General features: G+C 46.7%; 1 protein-coding gene across 11 annotated transcripts in view; it reads right to left on the bottom strand.

Annotated features, from left to right (window-relative positions):
- The window catches only part of NAV3 (neuron navigator 3), a 1127960-nt gene that overhangs the window by 39167 nt on the left and 1064397 nt on the right, over positions 1–24396 (bottom strand). For all 11 annotated transcript variants that reach the window (XM_063927407.1, XM_063927402.1, XM_063927399.1 and 8 more), the window contains one exon: positions 5213–5349. In XM_063927407.1, coding sequence (XP_063783477.1) covers positions 5213–5349 — 137 coding nt within the window. The remainder of the gene's footprint in view (positions 1–5212; positions 5350–24396) is intronic.

The raw sequence follows: 24396 nt of genomic DNA on the forward strand, positions 1-24396 counted from the left end.
ATAGAAAACATTTATTCACATCAGTCACTTCACCATTGCAGCTTACAGTCTGGGGGACATGTACTAAGCGGTGATAAAAGTGGAGACGTGAGCCAGTGGAGAAGTTGCCCATGGCAACCAGTCAGCATTGCCGTAACATTTATAATTTGCATACTATAAACACATACAGAGCAGCTGATTGATTTCCATGGGCCACTTCTCCACTGGCTCACTTCTCCACTTTTATCACTGCTTAGTACATGTCCCCCTAAATAAATTCTCTAACACACACGCACTGGGGTACATTTTTGTCAGCAGACAATTTTTTTGGCTGTGGGAAGTAACCATGGAGAGAGCTTAAAAACCCCACATAGACTGTGCCCTAGTTGGAACTGAACCATACTTACAGTACCTACATTTATGGTCTCCTTTCTGTGAGAAGCCCAGAGAGGAGACACTGCAGGACACTTTACAGAGAAGAACCAGGCTGTCTTGTCGATACACCCCACAGCCATGTGCATGACCACAGGAGGAGGTGGGGCTAAGTGACGCAAATTCACATCATTTAGCCCCATCCCCTGTGTACAGAGCTGCAAATCCCAGATATAATCCTTTCATCCTGCCTGCATAACTAGGAAGCAGGCAGGATGCAGGAGATTTGGCCACTCATCCATGGGTGTGGGGGCCTGCAGTAGGCAAGTATGAATTGAACCCATCACCCAACACTGAGACAACAATGCTGACCACTATGCAGCCATATTATTTTTTGATAGACAGACAGTCAGATAGGCAATTTGTCTAGCAACTGCTCTGATCCTTTGGCACATTCCTTTATTGCTCTAGTAGATGATAGATAGATAGATAGATAGATAGATAGATAGATAGATAGATAGATAGATAGATAGATAGATAGATAGATAGATAGATAGATATTCTAACTATCCCCTTCTCTTATGTGGATTGGACAGTAGTTACCAGTAGAAAATGCTATAACAACAGAATTTCTCGCAACCTACAGCTTTACAACACAGATGCCACAATATAGTGTTGTAGTTTGCTGTTACCTAAACAAACGAAACAAGATTTGTATGCGGTCACCATATATCCATCCAGACATTTCATGAGACAACATCCGAACACAATAATTATAATATTCTTCTTCTAGCAGACATTGCACCTAATTTAAGGTTGATTGCAAAAGCAAAATCTTCCTCTAATGTGCAAAACCATGTGCATTGCAGGGAGGCAGATATAACATGTGAAGAAAAGGGGTCATTCCGAGTTGATCGCTAGCTGCCGTTGTTTGCAGCGCAGCGATCAGGCAAAAAATCGGCATTTCTGTGCATGCGCACAGTGTGCACTGCGCACGCGCGTCGTACTTTCACAAAAGCCGACGTAATTTCACACAAGGTCTAGCGACACTTTTCAGTCACACTGCTGGCCGCAGAGTGATTGACAGGAAGTGGGTGTTTCTGGGCGGAAACTGACCGTTTTCGGGGAATGTGTGTAAAAACGCAGGCGTGCCAGTTAAAAGCGCAGGAGTGGCTGGGATAACGGGGGAGTGGCTGGCCGAACGCAGGGCGTGTTTGTGATCGCAAGGTAGGAGTAGGTCTGCAGCTACTGCACCATCTTTTTTTGTAGCAATACTGCGATCCTTTCGTTCGCACTTCTGCTAAGCTAAGATACACTCCCAGAGGGCGGCGGCCTAGCGTTTGCACTGCTGCTAAAAGCAGCTACCTAGCGATGAACTCGGAATGAGGGCCAGAGTTAGATTTGAGTTATATTGTTTCTGTGCAGGGTAAATACTGGCTGCTTTATTTTTACACTGCAATTTAGATTTCAGTTTGAACACACCACACCCAAATCTAACTCTCTCCACACGTTACATCTGCCCCACCTGCAGTGCACATGGGGCCTAATTCTGAGTTGATCGCAGCAGCAATTTTGTTAGCAGTTGGGCAAAACTATGTGCACTGCAGGGGGTGACAGATATAACATGTGCAGAGAGAGTTAGATTTGGGTGGGGTGTGTTCAAACTGAATCTAAATTGCAGTGTAAATATAAATCAGCCAGTATTTACCCTGCACAGAAACAAAATAACCCACCCAAATCTAACTCTCTCTGCACATGTTATATCTGCCCCCCCTGCAGTGCACGTGGTTTTACCCAATTGCTAACAAACTTGCTGCTGCGATCAACTCAGAATTACCCCCATGGTTTTTGTCCATTAGAGAAGAAAGAGTTGTGGAATATCTTAAATCAAACCACTTACAGGATCCAAAACAGCATGGATTTACTGGTGTTAGATCATGCCAAACAAATCTTATTGACTTTTTTGACTCTGTGACAAAAATAATAGATCAAGGGGGAGCTGTAGATGTAGCATATCTAGACTTTAGTAAGGCATTTGACACTGTCCCACATCGCAGACTGCTAAATAAACTTGAAAGCGTGGGGGTGGATTATAAAACAGTTAAATGGATAAGAACCTGGTTGCAGGATAGGAAACAGACAGTTGTAGTTAATGGAGTGCAATCTATGGAGGGAAATGTTACCAGTGGAGTATCCCAGGGATCTGTACTTGGTCCAGTTCTCTTTAATATCTCTGTTGGTGACATTGCAGATGGTATTGAAGGGAAGGTATGCCTTTTTGCAGATGATACAAAGATATGCAACAGGGTAGACACACCGGGAGGGGTAAAACAAATGATTGATGACCTAGGTAGGCTTGAGAAATGGTCAAGAACGTGGCAACTACAGTTTAATGCTAAAATATGCAAAATCATGCACTTGGGTCTCAAAAACCTAAAGGCTAAATATAGTATCAAGGGTACTATAATGGAAACTACTGAGGAGGATTTAGGAGTCACTATTTCAAGTGACTTGAAGGCAGGAAAGCAATGCAACAAAGCAATGAGAAAGGCAAGTCAGATGCTTGGTTGCATAGGGAGAGGAATCAGTAGTAGGACAAAAGAAGTGATAATGCCACTGTATAGGTCATTGGTGCGGCCCCATCTGGAATACTGTGTCCAGTTCTGGAGACCATATCTCCAGAAGGATATAAATACATTAGAGAGTGTACAAAGAAGGGCAACTAAAATGGTGCATGGCCTACATCACAAAACGTACCCGGAAAGGCTAAAAAATCTTAACATGTATAGTTTGGAGGAGAGAAGGGAAAGGGGGGACATGATAGAAACTTTCAAATATATCAAGGGTCTTAACAAAGTTCAGGAGGGAAACATTCTTCAAAGGAAGAGAAATATTAGAACTCGAGGACATACACTGAAACTGGAGGGGGGGGAGGTTCAGGGGAAATTTAAGGAAAAATTACTTCACAGAAAGGGTAGTGGATAAGTGGAATAGTCTCCCATCAGAGGTGGTAGAGGCTAAGACTGTAGAGCAATTTAAACATGCTTGGGATAGGCATATGAATATCCTTACAAAGAATTAAGGTTCAAAAAGGGTTGAGATTACCTAAAGGATAAAAAAAAAGGGGGCAGACTAGATGGGCCAAGTGGTTCTTATCTGCCGTCAAATTCTATGTTTCTATGTAAGATTTTGCTTTTGCAATCAACCTTGAATTGTCCATGCACTCACCAAATGTTAACGAGGAAAACGTTTAACAATTTTTACACGTTTAACAATTTTTACAATACAAAATTTGTATAAAACAAATAGCCAAACTACACTATTTATTTACAAAATGTTTTCTGACAATGATCTTTATTTTACTGTTATACTATTTGTAGGGAGATTTTGTCATAATCATTTCATAAATCTAGTGGACAGCAATGTCCATTGCCCATGGCTCCAAGAGTGTTCTTCCCAGCAAAAGGAATTGGTTTGGCATAATAACAAAAACAATTGATAGAATTAAGTAGATTCACATATCATTCAAAATATACATATCAAAATAAGAACTACATTTTAAAGTGAGTAGTTTCAAACCATGGGGTAAATGTAATACAGTCCGAGTTGCCGGAAGTGTGGGACTTCGGGCGAGTATGCCCGTATTTTTAAAGAGGCAATTATTTACAAGACAAAACCAGGTTGGTTGTGCTTTGTAAATGTTTAGCCCTGCACCTATGGCAACTCTACCCCTATTACATTTACTCCTGTGTATTTTTTTCTTGAATTGACTGTGGTGGAAGTCGTAACAGGTAGTAAAGGTGTTTCCAAATAAATCATACTTGTCTACTCCCTGATCTATGGGAACTCTCCCGTAGGCCTAAAGAGTATAGATACTTCCCATATCCGCCCACTTCCTGGGTTCTGGAGCAGTGATAACATCATCACTGCACTACGCCCCCTCGCCCCTCCCACCAGGTAAAGCCACTATGGTGTCTCACAACGGGCTGGCTGAAATGTCAGAAGGTATGATGCAAATGTATTGGTTGGAATGATTTGCAACAAGACTCGCTGGTATGCTGGAAGTATAAATCCACTAAGCAGTGATAAAAGTGGAGACATTGCCCATGGCAACCAGTCAGCATTGCCGTAACATTTATAATTAGCATGTTATACATGAAATAATCCACAATATAATATATTCAGTCATAATATATAATATATACAGTCATATATCGCAAAGCATGTTATACATGAAAGTATGAGTATCCCCATAGGTGGAGTTATTTATCCCCATACAGTATGGGGATAAATAACTCCACCTATGGGGATACTCATACTTTCATATATAACATGCTTTGCGATATATGACTGTATATATTATATTGTGGATTATTTGAAACCGTGTATTAATGTTCTGCCAATTTCTACAAAGCCCACAAACTATTGATTCTGGATGCAACAAGCTTATTGATCAATATACTCAGTAACTGAGAAAAAGCTACTTTCAACACTCATCATAGCACAAAACTGCAGTGAACTCCAGGTGGAATTCATTATATCTCTCCAGTGCGTTGACAGAATGAGTTTCCTGTGACTTTACACAGAGGGACTAGCTGTGAGATGATGTGTGTCAACGTGTTTGAAATAGGTTAACGAGACAGCAATAAAAAGAAACTGCACTACCTTGTGTACACTAGATTAGCATATTTCAAATAATCAGTTTACCCATTGCCATTGGTCATTAATCTGTTAATCCAGAGATACAAAATAGTCAGTTTTGTTATGATTGTGTGAACGACAGCAAAATAGCAACCAAATGTAGGCAAGCAAACGTAATAACAAGTGCATACACATGTAAGCCATAAAGCAAATTTCATACCATTTACTATATTTACAGTTTAAAAATCCATTGAAAATGTCACTCAGAGATCCTATATGGTGAAGATTATCAAGTATTATCACTAGCGGGAGGTCTGTGCACTGGTCTGCAAGATTGGCTAGGTACTGTCGCAACTCCTGAAATCAAACAAAAGGCAATGGGTTAACAAACTATAACCATACAATTCTAAACACTAAACAAACAAGATGCAATACCCACAGAGAATGATTCAATCTCCCAAAGTAGTTTAAAGTATACGATACCAATAATGGACCCATTGGAGCACTAATGTAGCACATTGACTAAGGAGGAGATTATCAAACCTTGGACAGTGAGACTGAGGAGAGAGATAAAGTACTAATCAATCAGCTTCTGTCATTTAAAAGCTGTGTTTTAAAATATGCCAGGAGTTGATTGATTGGTACTTTATCTCTCTCCAAGCTTTGGTAAATATCCCCCTAAATGACTAATTTCATTTGCAAACTAAAAATGATGTGCCTTTCAGTCTGTGTGCAACAGCAATGTTTTTACTCAAAGCTAACCATTAGAGCGAGAACGCTTGCTTTGAAAGACTTTGATTTATAATCAGAGGCATTGCATTTCACAGCACTTGGAGATGAAGGATTTTAAAGATGCAAAATAATGAACTTCACCATAGTAACTATTCATAGGCATGAAGGAAAACTGCCAAATGTACACATCTGAGTGGGCACAACAGCTACGTCAGCATTACAAACATTGCACAGACTGAGATTTTGTGGTTGCTGAAAGCATCAAGAAACTTACAGGTAAAAGTAAAATCAGCCAGTAAATAAGTATTGATATATTAATACATAAATGGTTTACCTACGTTCTGAGAGCAATATGTATAGTAAATAAATTGCATCTGTTTGACATGATGTTTACTTTACAAAATTGTGCTGTCATGCAGTATATGGGATATTGCACTCCCATGCATTATCCCAAAGGATTTCTGTGACCATATAAGTGTTAACGATATAGGAAGAATGTTTTAATATATGTTACAGAAATCTCAAGTGATTCCTAATATCAATAGTAATATATTCCTTGCAATACATTATAAACACGGAAATGGTGATACTGTATAATAAATCACTATTTATAATTAAAAGAGATGAGTGGTACAGAATCCAAGCTGCTCCGAACTTCCAGGATCCGAGGCTTCCCGCGGCTCGGGTTTTCCCACCAGACTCAGCTTCTACAGCGTCAGAGTCTCGCTGGTTTTGGATTCTAAACAAGATGTTGTTTGGTGCGCTTTACCCTAGTGTGCTTTGTTCACATGCATATATAAGCCCTGTGACTCCACACACTTTGAACCAAGCTGCAAGCTAAAAATTAAAAAATAAATATGTCTATGTACTTTTTGGTGCGCTTTACCTTAGTGGGCATTGCTCACATGCATCTATAAGTCATGTGACTCCAAGCAGTGATCCGCGAATTGAAAATTGGATAGTGATCAGATTAGATAAGAGCAACCAAATACTAGAGCTGCAGCTACTGCCACCAGCCATGCACCACTTTTCATTTCTACCACTGGTAGAAAATGTTTAGATACTGTGGGGTAGATGTATGAACTGTTTTTCTGTGTAAAAATGGTAACTGCGCACGCTATTTGCTGCAGTTACCGCACCTCCCGATGTATGAATGAGGATTTGGTTGTTTTTTTCGTGCTGCGCTATGGGCCCCTCCCCTTTTCGCCGTCACCACCCTCTAGCTGGCGGCGGCAGGACTTACCAATGTATGAAGGGCTTTTTCGGATCTCCACTTCGGCGCCTGCAGTCTTCGACTTCGCTGTTGTTTTCCATGCGGTGCGGCTCCCAAATGTATTTTTTTCTGCCGGCGGCCATGTTTGTTTGTGATATTTTGAATAAAGTTAATTGTAACCCGCCACCTCGGCACACATCCACGGCATCACAGGACAGAGGACGCGCATGCGCACTACTACAGGAGCGGAGGACAGTGGGAAGGAGGTCTCGTGTGCATGCGCAGACCCACACCGACAGCCGCAAGGACACAGGAGCACACTTCACCAGCGGGCCAACATAGCGCAGCGGTAAAAGACCTCACCAGGGGGACATACATTCAGGTGAAGTGCGAGAGCATATCGCCGGTAAAAAACTGCGATATGCTCCAGCATCCATAACGCACCAAAAATAAAAATTTATACATCTACCTGTGTATGCTATAAACTGCCATGTGTTTCTGCCTGCTGCTTTGTCACTTAGGGGCAGATGTATTAACCTGGAGAGGGCATAAGGAAGTGATAAACCAGTGATATGTGCAAGGTGATAAAGGCACCAGCCAATGAGATCCTAACTGTTAATTTACATATGGGAGCTGATTGGCTGGTGCCTTTTTCACCTTGCACATATCACTGGTTTATCACTTCCTTATGCCTTCTCCAGGTTAATACATCTGCCCCTTAGTAACCAGTCAGCTCGCTGCAGCCTTTGGCCTAAAGCGGATGTAAACAATATTGTGAACTGTGAGGTTGTCAAAACTGGCTGAAAATTAATGTTATTAAGGTTAATAATACCCTAGGAAGAAAAAGAGGCACAAATGATGTGTTTTTAGCTTTTTTTGTCACATTTTCTGGGGGGAAATCCAAAACCAAAACCGATCACAGCAGAAATCCAAAACCGGACAATGAATTAGAACCAAAACCAGAAAAAATGGTCTGGCTCTCATCTCTAATAATAAATGATATAAGAACTGATTGTATATACAAATAGTAATTAGTTTTTCTCTTGCGTCCTAGTGGATACTGGGGATCTGTACTTTAGTACCATGGGGTATAGATCGAATCCACTGGAGCATGGCACTTTAAAACCTTTAGTGTAAGTATGTGTGTGCTGGCTCCTCTCCTCTATGCCCCTCCTACCAGACTCAGTTTAGAAAAATGTGCCCAAGGAGCCGGGTGCATTTCCTTTATTTTTTGTTTTAGTTTATTATTTTCAGGTAGTCCTGGTTGGCAACCAGTCTACCTGCTTCGTGGGACTTAGAGGGGGGACTGAACCAACCTCTTGAGGGTTAATGGTTCGTAATCCCAACTGACAGGACACTGAGCTCCTGAGGTGCTGTTCACACACCGTTAGTGTATGTGCCAACGCCACCAGCTAGCCACTGGCCGCCACCATATAACAGATGCCGAAGAGCGAAAGGTGCAGTGAGTGTTAGCACCGGGGTATCGGTTAGCAGGTCCCTGGTGCGGTTTTGGCGGCATGTTACGCGGCGGTCACGGGCCACGAGCCGCGGTGCCCGCCACGGACTAGACTGGCTCAGGGTTCATGCCCCGCAGTGCACACTGTCCTTTAGGGCTTGTGTGTACTGATATCTATTTTTCTCTGACGTCCTAGTGGATGCTGGGAACTCCGTAAGGACCATGGGGAATAGCGGCTCCGCAGGAGACTGGGCACAACTAAAGAAAGCTTTAGGTCACCTGGTTTGCACTGGCTCCTCCCACTATGACCCTCCTCCAAGCCTCAGTTAGATTTTGTGCCCGGCCGAGGTTGGATGCACACTAGGGGCTCTCCCGAGCTTCTAGAAAGAAAGTATAGAATTAGGTTTTTTATTTTCAGTGAGACCTGCTGGCAACAGGCTCACTGCAGCGAGGGACTAAGGGGAGAAGAAGCGAACCTGCCTGCTTGCAGCCAGCTTGGGCTTCTTAGGCTACTAGACACCATTAGCTCCAGAGGGATCGACCGCAGGCCCAGCCTTGGTGTTCGGTCCCGGAGCCGCGCCGCCGTCCCCCTTACAGAGCCAGAAGCAAGAAGAGGTCCGGAAAATCGGCGGCAGAAGACATCAGTCTTCACCAAGGTAGCGCACAGCACTGCAGCTGTGCGCCATTGCTCCTCATACACACTTCACACTCCGGTCACTGAGGGTGCAGGGCGCTTGGGGGGGGGCGCCCGGAGCAGCAATAAAAACACCTTGGCTGGCAAAAATACCACAATATATAGCCCCAGAGGCTATATATGTGGTAAATACCCCTGCCAGAATCCAGAAAAAAGCGGGAGAAAAGTCCGCGAAAAAGGGGCGGAGCTATCTCCCTCAGACATACTGGCGCCATTTTCTCTTCACAGTGCAGCTGGAAGAAAGCTCCCCAGGCTCTCCCCTGTAGTTTTCAGGCTCAAAGGGTTAAAAAGAGAGGGGGGGCACTAAATTTAGGCGCAATATTATATATACAAGCAGCTATTGGGGAAATTTCACTCAGTTATAGTGTTAATCCCCACATTATATAGCGCTCTGGTGTGTGCTGGCATACTCTCTCTCTGTCTCCCCAAAGGGCTTTGTGGGGTCCTGTCCTCAGTCAGAGCATTCCCTGTGTGTGTGCGGTGTGTCGGTACGGCTGTGTCGACATGTTTAATGAGGAGGCTTATATGGTGACGGAGCAGATGCCGATAAATGTGATGTCGCCCCCTGTGGGGCCGACACCAGAGTGGATGGTTAGGTGAAAGGTATTAACCGACAGTGTCAACTCCTTACATAAAAGGGTGGATGACGTAACAGCTGTGGGACAGCCGGCTTCTCAGTCCGCGCCTGCCCAGGCGTCTCAAAGGCCATCAGGGGCTCAAAAACGCCCGCTCACTCAGATGGCAGACACAGATGTCGACACGGAGTCTGACTCCAGTGTCGACAAGGTTGAGACATATACACAATCCACTAGGAACATCCGTGACTTGATCCCGGCAATAAAAAAAAAAATGTGTTACACATTTCTGACATTAACCCTCTAAAAATGGGTTTTTATGTTGGGGAGAAAAAGCAGGCAGTGTTTTGTTCCCCCATCAGATGAATGAATGAAGTGTGTGAAAAGCGTGGGTTCCCCCCGATAAGAAACTGGTAATTTCTAAAAAGTTACTGATGGCGTACCCTTTCCCGCCAGAGGATAAGTTACGCTGGGAGATATCCCCTAGGGTGGATAAGGCGCTCACACGGTTGTCAAAAAAGGTGGCACTGCCGTTTTAGGAACGGCCACTTTGAAGGTACCTGTTGATAAAAAGCAGGAGGCTATCCTGAAGTCTGTATTTACACACTCAGGTACTAGACTGAGACCTGCAGATCGTGCTGCTGCAGCGTGGTCGGTGACCCTGTCAAACATGAGAACATATTAAAGACGTCGTCTTATATATGAGGGATGCACAGAGGGATATTTTGCCGGCTGGCATCCAAAATGAATGTAATGTCCATTCTGTCAGGAGGGTATTAGAGACCTGTCACTGGACAGGTGATGCTGACTTTAAAAGGCGCATAGAGATTCTGCCTTATAAGGGTGAGGAATTATTTGGGGATGGTCTCTGGGACCTCGTATCCACAGCAACAGCTGGGAAGAAATATTTTTACCTCAGGTTTCCTCACAGACTAAGAAAGCACTGTATTATCAGGTACAGTCCTTTCGGCTTCAGAAAAGCAAGCGGGTCAAAGGCGCTTCCTTTCTGTACAGAGACATGGGAAGAGGGAAAAAGCTGCACCAGTCAGCCTGTTCCCAGAATCAAAATTCTTCTCTCGCTTCCTCTGAGTCCACAGCATGACACGGGGGCTCCACAGGTGTAGCCAGGTACGGTGGGGGGCCGTCTCAAAAATTTCAGCGATCAGTGGGCTCGCTCACAGGTGGATCCTTGTTTCATTCAAGTAGTATTTCAGGGGTACAAGCTGGAATTCGAGATGTCTCCCCCCCGCCGTTTCCTCAAATATGCCTTGCCGACAACTCCCTCAGGCAGGGAGGCTGCGCTAGAGGCAATTAATAAGCTGTATTCCCAGCAGGTAATACTCAAGGTGCCCCTACTTCAACAAGGACGGGGTTACTATTCCACACGGTTTGGGGTACCGAAACCGCATGGTTCGGTGTGACCCATTTTATATTTAAAATCCTTGAACACATACATAAAAAAATTCAAGTTCAAGATGGAATCGCTCAGGGCTGTTATTGCAAGCCTGGACGAGGGGGATTACATGGGATCCCGGGACATCAAGGATGCTTACCTGCATGTCCCCATTTACCATCCTCGCCAGGAGTACCTCAGATTTGTGGTACAGGATTACCATTACCAAGTCCAGACACTGCCGTTTGGACTGTACATGGCACCGAGGGTGTTTACCAAGGTAATGGCCGAAATGATGATACTCCTTCGAAAAAAGGGAGTTTTAATTATCCCGTACTTGGACAATCTCCTTATAAGGGCAAGGTCCAAGGAGCAGTTGCTAGTCGGGGTAGCACTATTTTGGAAAGTGCTACAACAGCACGGTTGGATTCTAAACAGTCCAAAGTCACAGCTGGTTCCTACGACACGTCTACTGTTCCTGGGGATGGTTCTGGACACAGAACAGAAATAAGTGTTTCTCCCGGAGGAGAAAGCCAAGGAGCTGTCATCTCTAGTCAGAGACCTCCTGAAGCCAAAACAGGTATCGGTGCATCATTGCACGCGAGTCCTGGGAAAAATGGTAGCTTCCTACAAAGCAATCCCATTCGGCAGGTTCCATGCAAGAACTTTTCAGTGGGACCTGTTGGACAAGTGGTCCGGATCACATCTTCAGATGCATCGGCTGATAACCCTGTCTTCAAGGACCAGGGTATCTCTACTGTGGTGGCTGCAGAGTGCCCATCTTCAAGAGGGCCGCAGGTTCGGCATACAGGACTAGGTACTAGTGACCATGGATGCCAGCCTTTGAGGCTGGGGGGCAGTCACACAGGGAAGAAACTTCCAGGGACTTTGGTCAAGTCAGGTGACTTCCCTACACATAAATATTCGGGAACTGAGGGCCATTTACAATGCCCTGAGTCAGGCAAGGCCTCTGCTTCAAAACCAGCCGGTACTGATCCAATCAGACAACATCACGGCAGTCGCCCATGTAAACCAACGGGGCGGCACAAGAAGCAGGATGGCGATGGCAGAAGCCACAAGGATTCTCCGATGGGCGGAAAATCATGTGTTAACACTGTCAGCAGTGTTCATTCCCGGAGTGGACGACTGGGAAGCAGATCTTCTCAGCAGACACGACCTCCACCCGGGAGAGTGAGGATTTCATCCAGAAGTCTTCCAAAGGATTGTACACCATTGGGAAAGGCCACAACAAAAAGCTATAAAAGATATTGCGCCAGGTCAAGGGACCCTCAGGCGATAGCTGTGGACGCTCTGGTAACACCGTGGGTGTACCAGTCGGTTTATGTGTTCCCCCCTCTGCCTCTCATACAAAAGGTACTGAGAATAACAGGAAGGCGAGGAGTAAGAACGATACTCGTGGTTCCGGATTGGCCAAGAAGAGCTTGGTACCCAGAACTTCAAGAAATTATATCAGAGGACCCATGGCCTCTGCCGCTCAGACAGGACCTGCGGCAGCAGGGGCCCTGTCTGTTCCAAGACTTACCGCGGCTACGTTTTGACGGCATGGCGGTTGAACGCCGGATCCTAAAGGAAAAGGGCATTCCGGAGGAAGTCATTCCTACGCTGATTCAAGCCAGGAAAGATGTAACTGCAAAACATTATCACCGCATATGGCGAAAATATGTTGCTTGGTGTGAGGCCAAAAAAGGCCCCAACAGAGGAATTTCAACTAGGTCGATTTCTGCATTTCCTACAAGCAGGAGTGTCTATGGGCCTAAAATTAGGCTCCATTAAGGTACAGATCTCGGCTCTGTCGATTTTCTTCCAGAAAGAACTAGCTTCAGTACCTGAAGTTCAGACTGTCACGATCCGGGTATCTGGACGCCATTTCTTACCCATCAGATGCCTCCTAAGGCTGGCTCAGCGCTCCAGGACCGGATTCCATCTGTTATCCTGATGTTCACATTCCTGCATCCTCTCCTGTCTCTCTGAGACGCTGTCACAGTAACGCCTTATTACATCTGGCATGGCGTCTCCCGCGGCCTCCGCCGCCGTCCCTGAGCTTCTGCATGCAGAGTGTCAGAGTGGCGATTACGTCAGCCGCGGCCTCCGCTGTGTCCGCGTGGTTGGATGTGCACTTGTCAGCCTGGCGTCTCCTGTCTCCAGTGGCCGGCGCCGCCATTACTGTTTTCATTACCACATGGATTACAAACCAAACTTCCCTCCAAGTGTCTGCATGGGCGCAGCCATCTTGGATTCTGTCAGCTGATCATTTGCTCCAATCTGTTGTCAGTATTGTTAATCTGCATAATTGCCTAGCCAATCCCTTCCTTGCTGCAGGTATAAATACACTGTGCCTGAGCAAGGAAGGCGTCAGTGCTTTGGTTGTCAAACCTAGTTCCTGTTTGTCTCTCTCCTGTGATTGTCTTCCAGGTTCCAGCTCCTGTCTCAAGACTTCCACCATAGAGACCCGCACCAGCATTCCACCTGCGGTGTAGCCTGACTCTCCAATCCATTGTGGATTCATCCGTTTCCAGCTACAACATTACCTGCTTCCAGCTCAGCTTCCAGCAGAGTACAGCTTCCCTTAAAGGGCCGGTGTCCTTTCTACACTTTACCACTCTCCACCGGTATTATTATTTCTCCGCTCTCAAGTTCTACATTTCAGTTCATATTTCATCGCTCCCAAGTTCATTTATTATTTAACTGGTTCCAGCCAGTATCCACTCCGTGCTAACAACAGTCTGGTTCCAGCCAGTTTTCACAGCAGCTGTTTTATCTTCAGCAACCCAGCTTTTCCTGGAACACCAGCTGGCACAATCCTGGGTTATCTCCATTGCTACAGTCGGGCCTGGTAAGGACTTTCCATCTAGAAGATCATAAGAACTATCTCACACTACCAGTGCCCTGCGGCTCCTGCCATCCTGTAGTACCCAGGAACTGTATTTATTCTTTGCTGACTTTTACGTTTTCTTTTACTGCTGCTGTGTTGCGGAGTTGTCATAATAAACATCATTGACTTTTATCCAAGTTGTCGTGGTCACGCCTTCGGGCAGTTATTATTCATGTTACTTACATGTCCAGGGGTCTGATACAACCTCCCAGGTTCCGGTACATCTCAGCCCCTACAACTGAGGCTGCCTCCCGTCAGCTCAGGCCCTCAGTTGTGACAGTAAGCACTGACCTAATGAATCCAGCCGGAGACCAGGATCAAGCGGCCAGGCCGATGCAAGAACTGGCAGCCCGACTAGAACATCAGGAGGCTGCACAGGGCCACATCATCCGCTGTCTCCAGGATCTCTCTACTCGGCTGGATGGGATTCAGACAACTCTCCGTGGATCAGGCGTGTCTGGTGCGTCAACCACAGTGACTCCAGCTATAACCCCACCCACCTTACCCATTTCTGCTCCACGTCTTCATCTTCCAACGCCAGCAAAATTTGACGGATCTCCAAGATTCTGCAGGGGATTTCTCAACCAGTGTGAGATTCAGTTTGAGCTACAACCTGGCAATTTTCCCAGTGACCGTACAAAAATTGCCTACATTATTTCTCTTCTCAGTGGCTCAGCCCTTGATTGGGCATCACCGTTATGGGAGAGGTCCGACACCCTGCTATCTTCCTACACTGCCTTCGTGTCAACATTCAGGCGCATCTTCGACGAGCCAGGCCGGGTAACCTCAGCTTCATCCGAGATTCTCCGTTTACGCCAGGGGTCACGTACTGTAGGACAATATCTGATACAGTTCCAGATCCTGGCATCCGAACTGGCATGGAACGACGAGGCCCTGTATGCTGCATTCTGGCATGGCTTATCTGAGCGTATTAAAGATGAGTTAGCTACCAGAGACTTACCTTCTAAGTTAGATGAGCTAATCTCACTCTGCACGAAAGTTGATTTACGTTTCAGAGAGAGAGCAACTGAGCGTGGAAGATCATCTGCTCCAAAATCTTCTGCTCCTCCTCCTCGTCAACTGTCACCATCTAAAGATGAGCCCATGCAACTTGTCCGTTCCCGTTTAACTCCTGCTGAGCGCCGAAGACGTCTCTCCGAGTTTCTCTGTCTCTATTGTGCAGCTCCGTCTCACACCATTAATGTCTGTCCCAAACGTCCGGGAAACTCCAAATCCTAGCTCGCCAAGGAGAGGGCCGGCTAGGAGTAATGATCTCCTCTCCATCTCCTCAAGATTGTAATCTCCCAGTCTCGCTTCAAGTTGCTCAACGTTATCGGAACGTCATTGCCCTCCTTGATTCCGGAGCGGCTGGGAACTTTATTACCGAAGCCTATGTTAAACGGTGGTCCCTACCCACCGAGAGACTTCCTTCGTCCATTTCTTTAACTGCCGTGGATGGCAGCAAAATTTTTGATGCAGTTATTTCTTTAAGGACTCTACCAGTTCGTCTGAGAGTGGGAGTTCTTCATTCCGAACTTATTTCTTTTTTAGTGATTCCAAGAGCCACACATCCTGTGGTCCTGGGCCTTCCATGGCTCCGTCTTCACAATCCTACAATTGATTGGACGACTACGCAAATCCTGGCATGGGGTTCCTCCTGTGCTGAGACATGTTTGTTTAAAGTATTGCCTGTCTGTTCTTCCTCCCCCAGGTCGTCTGATGTTCCACCTCCTCCATATCAAGATTTCACGGATGTGTTCAGTAAAGCTTCTGCTGATATCCTTCCTCCTCATAGAGAATGGGACTGTCCGATTGATCTCGTTCCAGGGAAGGTTCCACCTCGAGGCCGAACTTATCCGTTGTCTCTGCCTGAGACGCATTCTATGGAGGAATATATTAAAGAGAACCTAGCAAAGGGGTTCATTCGACCTTCTTCTTCTCCAGCCGGCGCAGGCTTCTTTTTTGTAAAAAAGAAAGATGGTGGTCTGCGGCCGTGCATCGACTACAGAGGTTTGAACGACATTACCATCAAGAACCGCTATCCTTTACCCCTGATTACTGAGCTCTTTGACAGAGTTAGCGGAGCTACCATCTTTACAAAGCTGGACTTGCGAGGTGCATACAATCTCATCCGGATCCGTGAGGGTGACGAGTGGAAGACCGCCTTTAACACCCGTGACGGACATTATGAGTACCTCGTCATGCCCTTCGGATTGAGCAATGCTCCAGCTGTCTTCCAGTATTTCGTCAATGAGATCTTCAGAGACATTCTATACCGTCATGTCGTGGTCTATCTAGACGATATCCTCATTTTTGCCAACGATTTAGAGGAACATCGTTTTTGGGTTAAAGAGGTTCTGTCCCGTCTCCGTGTCAATCATCTCTATTGCAAATTAGAAAAATGCGTCTTTGAAGTCAAGTCCATTCCGTTTCTAGGGTACATTGTGTCCGGTTCCGGACTAGAGATGGATCCTGAGAAACTACAAGCAATCCAAAATTGGCCGGTACCCTTAACCCTCAAAGGGGTCCAGAGGTTCTTAGGGTTCGCCAACTATTACCGAAAGTTTATACGAGACTTTTCCACCATTGTGGCGCCTATTACTGCTTTCACTAAGAAGGGTGCTAACCCGTCCAAGTGGTCTGAAGAAGCCATGCAAGCATTTCATCTTTTAAAACAAAGGTTCATCTCTGCGCCTGTTCTGAAACAGCCTGACATCGACTCTCCTTTCATCTTAGAGGTGGATGCCTCCTCCGTTGGAGTAGGAGCGGTGTTATCTCAGAGGGCTAAAGATGGCCATTTACACCCTTGCAGTTTCTTCTCCCGGAAGTTCTCCCCAGCTGAGCGCAACTATGCCATTGGCGACCAGGAGTTGCTAGCCATCAAGCTCGCTCTAGAAGAGTGGAGGTATCTGTTGGAGGGAGCTTCTCATTCAATCACCATACTTACAGACCACAAGAACCTTTTATACCTGAAGGGCGCACAATGTCTCAACCCTCGTCAGGCCAGATGGGCACTTTTCTTTTCCAGGTTCGACTTTAAACTCCAGTTCTGTCCGGGCTCTCAGAATCGCAAGGCCGATGCCCTTTCCCGCTCATGGGAGCAAGAAAATGAGTCAGAGTCTTCAGACAAGCATCCTATTATAAATCCGTTGGCATTCTCCACGGTAGGGATGGACTCTACGCCCCCATCAGGGAAAAGTTTTGTGAAGCCGATGCTAAGGAAGAAGCTCATGCATTGGGCCCATGCTTCCCGTTTTGCCGGACATACAGGTATCCAAAAAACCCTGGAGTTTATCTCTAGGTCCTATTGGTGGCCAACTCTGAAAAAGGACGTCTTGGAGTTTATTGCATCTTGCCCAAAGTGTGCCCAACATAAAGTATCCCGCCAGTCGCCTGCGGGGCAACTGGTTCCACTATCCGTTCCCCGTCGACCATGGACCCACTTGTCGATGGATTTCATTACAGACTTACCCATGTGCAACAAGTTCAATACCATCTGGGTGGTAGTTGACCGGTTCACCAAGATGGCACACTTCATTCCTCTCACCGGTCTTCCGTCAGCTTCCAAGTTGGCTCAAGTATTCATACAAGAGATCTTCCGACTCCACGGTCTTCCTGAAGAAATTATCTCAGATCGAGGAGTTCAATTCACAGCCAAATTCTGGCGAAGTTTATGTCAAGTCCTCCAAGTCAAGCTAAAGTTTTCCACGGCTTACCATCCTCAGACCAATGGTCAAACCGAGAGGGTGAATCAGGACTTGGAGGCCTTCCTCCGCATCTATGTGTCCTCCTCTCAAGATGACTGGGTTCAATTACTTCCCTGGGCCGAGTTCTGTCATAACAACCAGTATCATTCTTCATCTGCTTCAACACCATTCTTCACTAACTTTGGATTCCACCCTAAAGTCCCTGAGTTCCAACCGCTTCCAGCAACTTCTGTTCCCGCAGTGGATATCACCTTGCATCAGTTTGCCAATATCTGGAAGAGCGTACGATCAGCTCTGCTCAAGGCATCGTTCAGGTACAAGAAGTTTGCGGATAAGAAGCGTCGAGCAGTTCCTGCTCTCAAGGTGGGTGATCGGGTATGGTTATCCACGAAGAATTTGAGGTTAAGAGTTCCCAGTATGAAGTTTGCACCTCGCTATATCGGTCCTTTCAAGATTGAACAAGTCATCAATCCTGTTGCTTACAGACTCCAGTTGCCTCCCTTCTTAAAAATACCCAGGACATTCCATGTTTCCCTGTTGAAACCGCTGATCTTGAATCGGTTTCATTCCTCACTTCCTCCAGCTCCGAAAGTCCAAACTCAACGAGGCGTTGAGTATGAAGTGGCCAAGATCCTGGACTCACGTCACCGTTACGGTCAACTACAATATCTTATTGACTGGAAAGGTTATGGTCCTGAGGAACGTTCATGGACCAATGCTTCTGATGCCCATGCTCCTGCCTTGGTCCGGAGATTCCATTCCAAGTTTCCTCAAAAGCCAAAGAAGTGTCCTGGGGCCACTCCTAAAGGGGGGGGTGCTGTCACGATCCGGGTATCTGGACGCCATTTCTTACCCATCAGATGCCTCCTAAGGCTGGCTCAGCGCTCCAGGACCGGATTCCATCTGTTATCCTGATGTTCACATTCCTGCATCCTCTCCTGTCTCTCTGAGACGCTGTCACAGTAACGCCTTATTACATCTGGCATGGCGTCTCCCGCGGCCTCCGCCGCCGTCCCTGAGCTTCTGCATGCAGAGTGTCAGAGTGGCGATTACGTCAGCCGCGGCCTCCGCTGTGTCCGCGTGGTTGGATGTGCACTTGTCAGCCTGGCGTCTCCTGTCTCCAGTGGCCGGCGCCGCCATTACTGTTTTCATTACCACATGGATTACAAACCAAACTTCCCTCCAAGTGTCTGCATGGGCGCAGCCATCTTGGATTCTGTCAGCTGATCATTTCCTCCAATCTGTTGTCAGTATTGTTAATCTGCATAATTGCCTAGCCAATCCCTTCCTTGCTGCAGGTATAAATACACTGTGCCTGAGCAAGGAAGGCGTCAGTGCTTTGGTTATCAAACCTAGTTCCTGTTTGTCTCTCTCCTGTGATTGTCTTCCAGGTTCCAGCTCCTGTCTCAAGACTTCCACCATAGAGACCCGCACCAGCATTCCACCTGCGGTGTAGCCTGACTCTCCAATCCATTGTGGATTCATCCGTTTCCAGCTACAACATTACCTGCTTCCAGCTCAGCTTCCAGCAGAGTACAGCTTCCCTTAAAGGGCCGGTGTCCTTTCTACACTTTACCACTCTCCACCGGTATTATTATTTCTCCGCTCTGAAGTTCTACATTTCAGTTCATATTTCATCGCTCCCAAGTTCATTTATTATTTAACTGGTTCCAGCCAGTATCCACTCCGTGCTAACAACAGTCTGGTTCCAGCCAGTATTCACAGCAGCTGTTTTATCTTCAGCAACCCAGCTTTTCCTGGAACACCAGCTGGCACAATCCTGGGTTATCTCCATTGCTACAGTCGGGCCTGGTAAGGACTTTCCATCTAGAAGATCATAAGAACTATCTCACACTACCAGTGCCCTGTGGCTCCTGCCATCCTGTAGTACCCAGGAACTGTATTTATTCTTTGCTGACTTTTACGTTTTCTTTTACTGCTGCTGTGTTGCGGAGTTGTCATAATAAACATCATTGACTTTTATCCAAGTTGTCGTGGTCACGCCTTCGGGCAGTTATTATTCATGTTACTTACATGTCCAGGGGTCTGATACAACCTCCCAGGTTCCGGTACATCTCAGCCCCTACAACTGAGGCTGCCTCCCGTCAGCTCAGGCCCTCAGTTGTGACACAGACATTGTAAAAGGAGTGCTGCATATTCAGCCCCCGGTTGTGCCTCCAGTGGCACCTTGGGTTCTCAACGTGGTGTTGAGTTTCTTAAAATCACATTGGTGTGAGCCACTAAAAACCGTGGATCTAAAATATCTCACGCGGAAAGTGGTCATGTTATTGGCCTTGGCTTCGGCCAGGCGTGTCTCAAAATTGGCGGCTTTGTCATATAAAAGTCCTTATCTGATTTTCCATATGGATAGGGCAGAATTGAGGACTCGTCCCCAGTTTCTCCCTAAGGTGGTATCAGTTTTTCACTTGAACCAACCTATTGTAGTGCCTGCGGCTACTAGGGACTTGGAGGATTCCAAGTTACTGGACGTAGTCAGGGCCTTGAAAAATTATGTTTCCAGGACGGCTAGAGTCAGGAGAACTGACTCGCTGTTTATCCTGTATGCACCCAGCAAACTGGGTGCTCCTGCTTCTAAGCAGACTATTGCTCGCTGGATTTGTAGCACAATTCAGCTGGCGCATTCTGCGGCTGGACTACCGCAGCCAAAATCTGTAAAAGCCCATTCCACAAGGAAGGTGGGCTCATCTTGGGCAGCTGCCCGAGGGGTCTCGGCTTTCCAACTTTGCCGAGCTGCAACTTGGTCAGGGGCAAACACGTTTGCTAAATTCTACAAAATTGATACCCTGGCTGAGGAGGACCTGGAGTTCTCTCATTCGGTGCTGCAGAGTCATCCGCACTCTCCCGCCCGTTTGGGAGCTTTGGTATAATCCCCATGGTCCTTACGGAGTTCCCAGCATCCACTAGGACGTCAGAGAAAATAAGATTTTACTCACCGGTAAATCTATTTCTCGTAGTCCGTAGTGGATGCTGGGCGCCCATCCCAAGTGCGGATTGTCTGCAATACTTGTATATAGTTATTGCCTAACTAAAGGGTTATTGTTGAGCCATCTGTTGAGAGGCTCAGTTATATTCATATTGTTAACTGGGTATAGTATCACGAGTTATACGGTGTGATTGGTGTGGCTGGTATGAGTCTTACCCGAGATTCAAAATCCTTCCTTATTATGTCAGCTCGTCCGGGCACAGTGTCCTAACGGAGGCTTGGAGGAGGGTCATAGTGGGAGGAGCCAGTGCACACCAGGTGACCTAAAGCTTTCTTTAGTTGTGCCCAGTCTCCTGCAGAGCCGCTATTCCCCATGGTCCTTACGGAGTTCCCAGCATCCACTACGGACTACGAGAAATAGATTTACCGGTGAGTAAAATCTTATTATTTAAATAGTTTATTTTAATTTTCAGGTTATAAATGTCACAACAGCTCCCCACCACACGTGGGGTGAGCTGCTACTTATATACTATCAAAGGCAGAAATTTAACCTTAATACAAAGAACAAGCGGTTCCCAACATGTGGAGAGATAATCAAAATAAGAGCCATTAACCATACATTTGTTAGAACGATAAACAGCGATGATTTATGTCACGGGGTGAATGGGGGCTATTCAGACGGGTGGTAACCGGGGATTAGATTCATAACTATAGCAACATAAAGGATAATACTAAAGAGAGAGAGAGCATGAAGAGAAAGAAGGGGAGACGGGCAAATACGGGGAGGGAATAGAGTGTGTGGGGGGGGGGGAGAGACAGGGGTGGAGGCACCGCCAGTGCGCCCCCGTGTTCCGCTAAACTAGTGCAGGGCGTTAGTACCAAAAGGGAAGGTGCTACTTGAGGGACACGAAGAGGACAAATTAAAGGTAAACCTATATCTACTTGTCGGGTGAGGAGATTACTGAAATCATAGTAGGAGAGCCGTCGGGCCCTCGGGGGATCGTAATCCACCTGCGGGAGCCTGAGAGTCAAACCATAGTTCCCAACTCAGGAGAAACTGAAAGGATCTGTTATGAAGGTATGCTGTGATTTTTTCCATGCTTGCGAGGTACCATACTAGTTTGTTGATGACCTGTTTAATAGGGGGGGGCTCCCTCTGTTTCCATTGGCGGGCAATTGAGCACCTGATATCTATTTGTGTGTGTTAATCTGGCCAGTATAAAACTGCAGGGACTGAGCGCCATTGCAAGGGACGGGGCTTCCCGGAGCGGGACCAGAGGTGGGAAGGCACCATTTCCTGCTGCTGCGGATCATCAAGGCTGCATGCGCGCTGCTCCTCCAGGGACCCACGCTGTTACAGACTCTGTACTGGTACCAGGGGGTCAAAGCAGGGGGGGAGCACACCAGCGGTAGCGCCACTGCACTTCTATTAGGTTGTACGCATAATTTCACACACTGTGCTGTTGTGTTTCTGTGTGCTGGTCTCTGTTCCTCAGTGTCACTCCAGGCGCTCTCTAGGGTCTATGTGGAGGTGTTTTCCAGTGAGCTGCGCTGTATTACAGTTGTGTAAAGATGTCTGTTGACATGGTTATGTGTGCTGCTCGTAACTCTACCACATCTTCAGCGGGGTCCCTCATGTGTGCACAGTGCTCCTTATCTCTTCAGGGACACAGCTCACAGGCATCTGACTGGCTAGATAGTTTAAATTCAAGATTCAGAATGTAAATTCAGAATTAGCTGCAGCTATAAAGGAGAGGCAGGTGTTAAAACTGTCTATTGATCGTATGGCAAAATCAGCTGATACCAGAAAGGCTTCTCAGCCCCCTCTGTTGGTTTCACATAAATGCTCACTGCCACAGGTGCTCCAGTCTGGTTCTGACCAGCCTGATGTGGATGATGATGATATGGATGAGGACAGCTCTCTGTCCCCTGGGGTGGAGGCCGTCATTTTTCTGTGAGAGGTTCTTCACATACCGGATCAGGAGGGAGAACCAGATGAAGAGTTGTTCTTTAACTTTAGACCAAAGACCTCAGTCACTTTGCCTGTGTCTAAAGAATTAAACACCCTGGCCAGGGAGGCATGGTTAAACCCTGATAAGAAATTTGAACTTCCTCAGAGACTTTAAGCTACCTTTCCCCTCCCAGCTGAGGACAGGAAAGTATGGGAAAACTCCCCATCAGTTATTACGTCTGTGTCCAGACTGTCTAAAAAATTGGTTCTGCCGGTGGCGAGGGCTATATTCCTAAAAAAGCCAGCTTACCATAAAATAGAGACCACTCTCAAAGCAATATATACGGCAGCAGGCGTAGCACAGCGCCCCACAATAGTTTGTGGGTGGATTTCCAGGGCGGTTGTCAAGTGGTCCGATAATATTATTGATGGTTTAGATTCTCTGCCTCGGGAGAAGGTCATTACTCTGCTGCAACATATCCAGGATGCTGCAAATTTTTTGAGAGAGGATATTAAAGAATTGTGTATGATAAATGGCCGCACTACTGCTATGGCTGTTTCGGCATGCAGAGCTCTGTGGTTACGTCATTGGTCAGCGGATGCTGATTCCAAAAAGGGTGTAGAAAATCTTCCCTTTACAGGTGATGCCTTGTTTTGGGACGAGTTAAATACATGGATCTCCCAGGCAACAGCGGGTAAGTCTACCTATCTGCCGTCGGCTGCGCCACCTGCTCAACGTTCTTACACAGGACCCTCCTTGCAGTCCTTTCGTGTGGGAAGGTTCAGAGGCAAGGGCCAGGGAGTCTCCACCACTCCGAGAGGATCTCGTGTTAAGTCCCATAAACCTAAAACAGCTGCTTCCCTAGACCCGACCACCGGATCCCCTGCCGCTAAGCCTACTGTGTGATGGTTGGCCCCAGCGGCAAGGCGACTTTCAGGTGGGTGCTCGCCTTCAACACTTCGCCAATGTGTGGGTGAAGTCCTGCTGGGATCCTTGGGTGAGGGACCGCATTTCCCAGGGTTACCGGCTGGAATTTCAAGCACTTCCTCATCACAGATTTTTTAAATCGGGCTTACCAGTTTTGCCTGCAGCAAAAGTTACCTTGCAAGAGGCCATTCAAAAACTTTTGCGGACAGGTTAGGTGGTTCCGGTACCTTCTCCGTTATGCAACAGGGGTTTTTACTCCAGTCTTTTTGTCGTTCCAAAACCAGACGGTACGGTGCGAACCATCTTAAACCTGAAGTCTCTAAACCCTTATCTGCGGGTATTCAAATTCAAGATGGAATCCCTGCGGGCAGTGGGGTCCGATCTGGAGGAGGGGGAATTCCTAGTATCCCTAGATGTCAAGGATGCTTACCTACACATTCCCATGTGGCCCCCTCATCAGGCTTGCCTCAGGTTCGCCATCTTGGATGACCATTTCCAGTTTCAGGCCTTGCCTTTTGGCCCATCCACAGCTCCGAGGGTTTTCACCAAAGTCATGGCGGAGATGATGCTGCAACTGCGCAGGAGAGGTGTCAACATAGTCCCCTACTTGGATGATCTCCTGATATAGGCTATGTCCAGGGAGTGTCTCTTGCACAGCATCGATCTGACAACTCGCCTGCTTACGGTTCATGGGTGGATCCTAAACTTCCAGAAATCTCACCTGGAACCGACCCAACATCTTCAGTTCCTGGGAATGATACTGGATACAGTGTCCCAAAAGGTGTTCCTTCTGATGGACAAGGCCTTGGCTATCCAGGCTATGGTCCGCTCAGTGCTCCATCCTTGCAAGGTGTCCATACATCTTTGCATACGCTTGCTGGGCAAGATGGTTGCTGCTTACGAGGCAATCCAATATGG

The sequence above is a fragment of the Pseudophryne corroboree genome, chromosome 6 (genome assembly GCF_028390025.1).
Source record: "Pseudophryne corroboree isolate aPseCor3 chromosome 6, aPseCor3.hap2, whole genome shotgun sequence".
Taxonomy (NCBI): Eukaryota; Metazoa; Chordata; class Amphibia; order Anura; family Myobatrachidae; genus Pseudophryne; species Pseudophryne corroboree.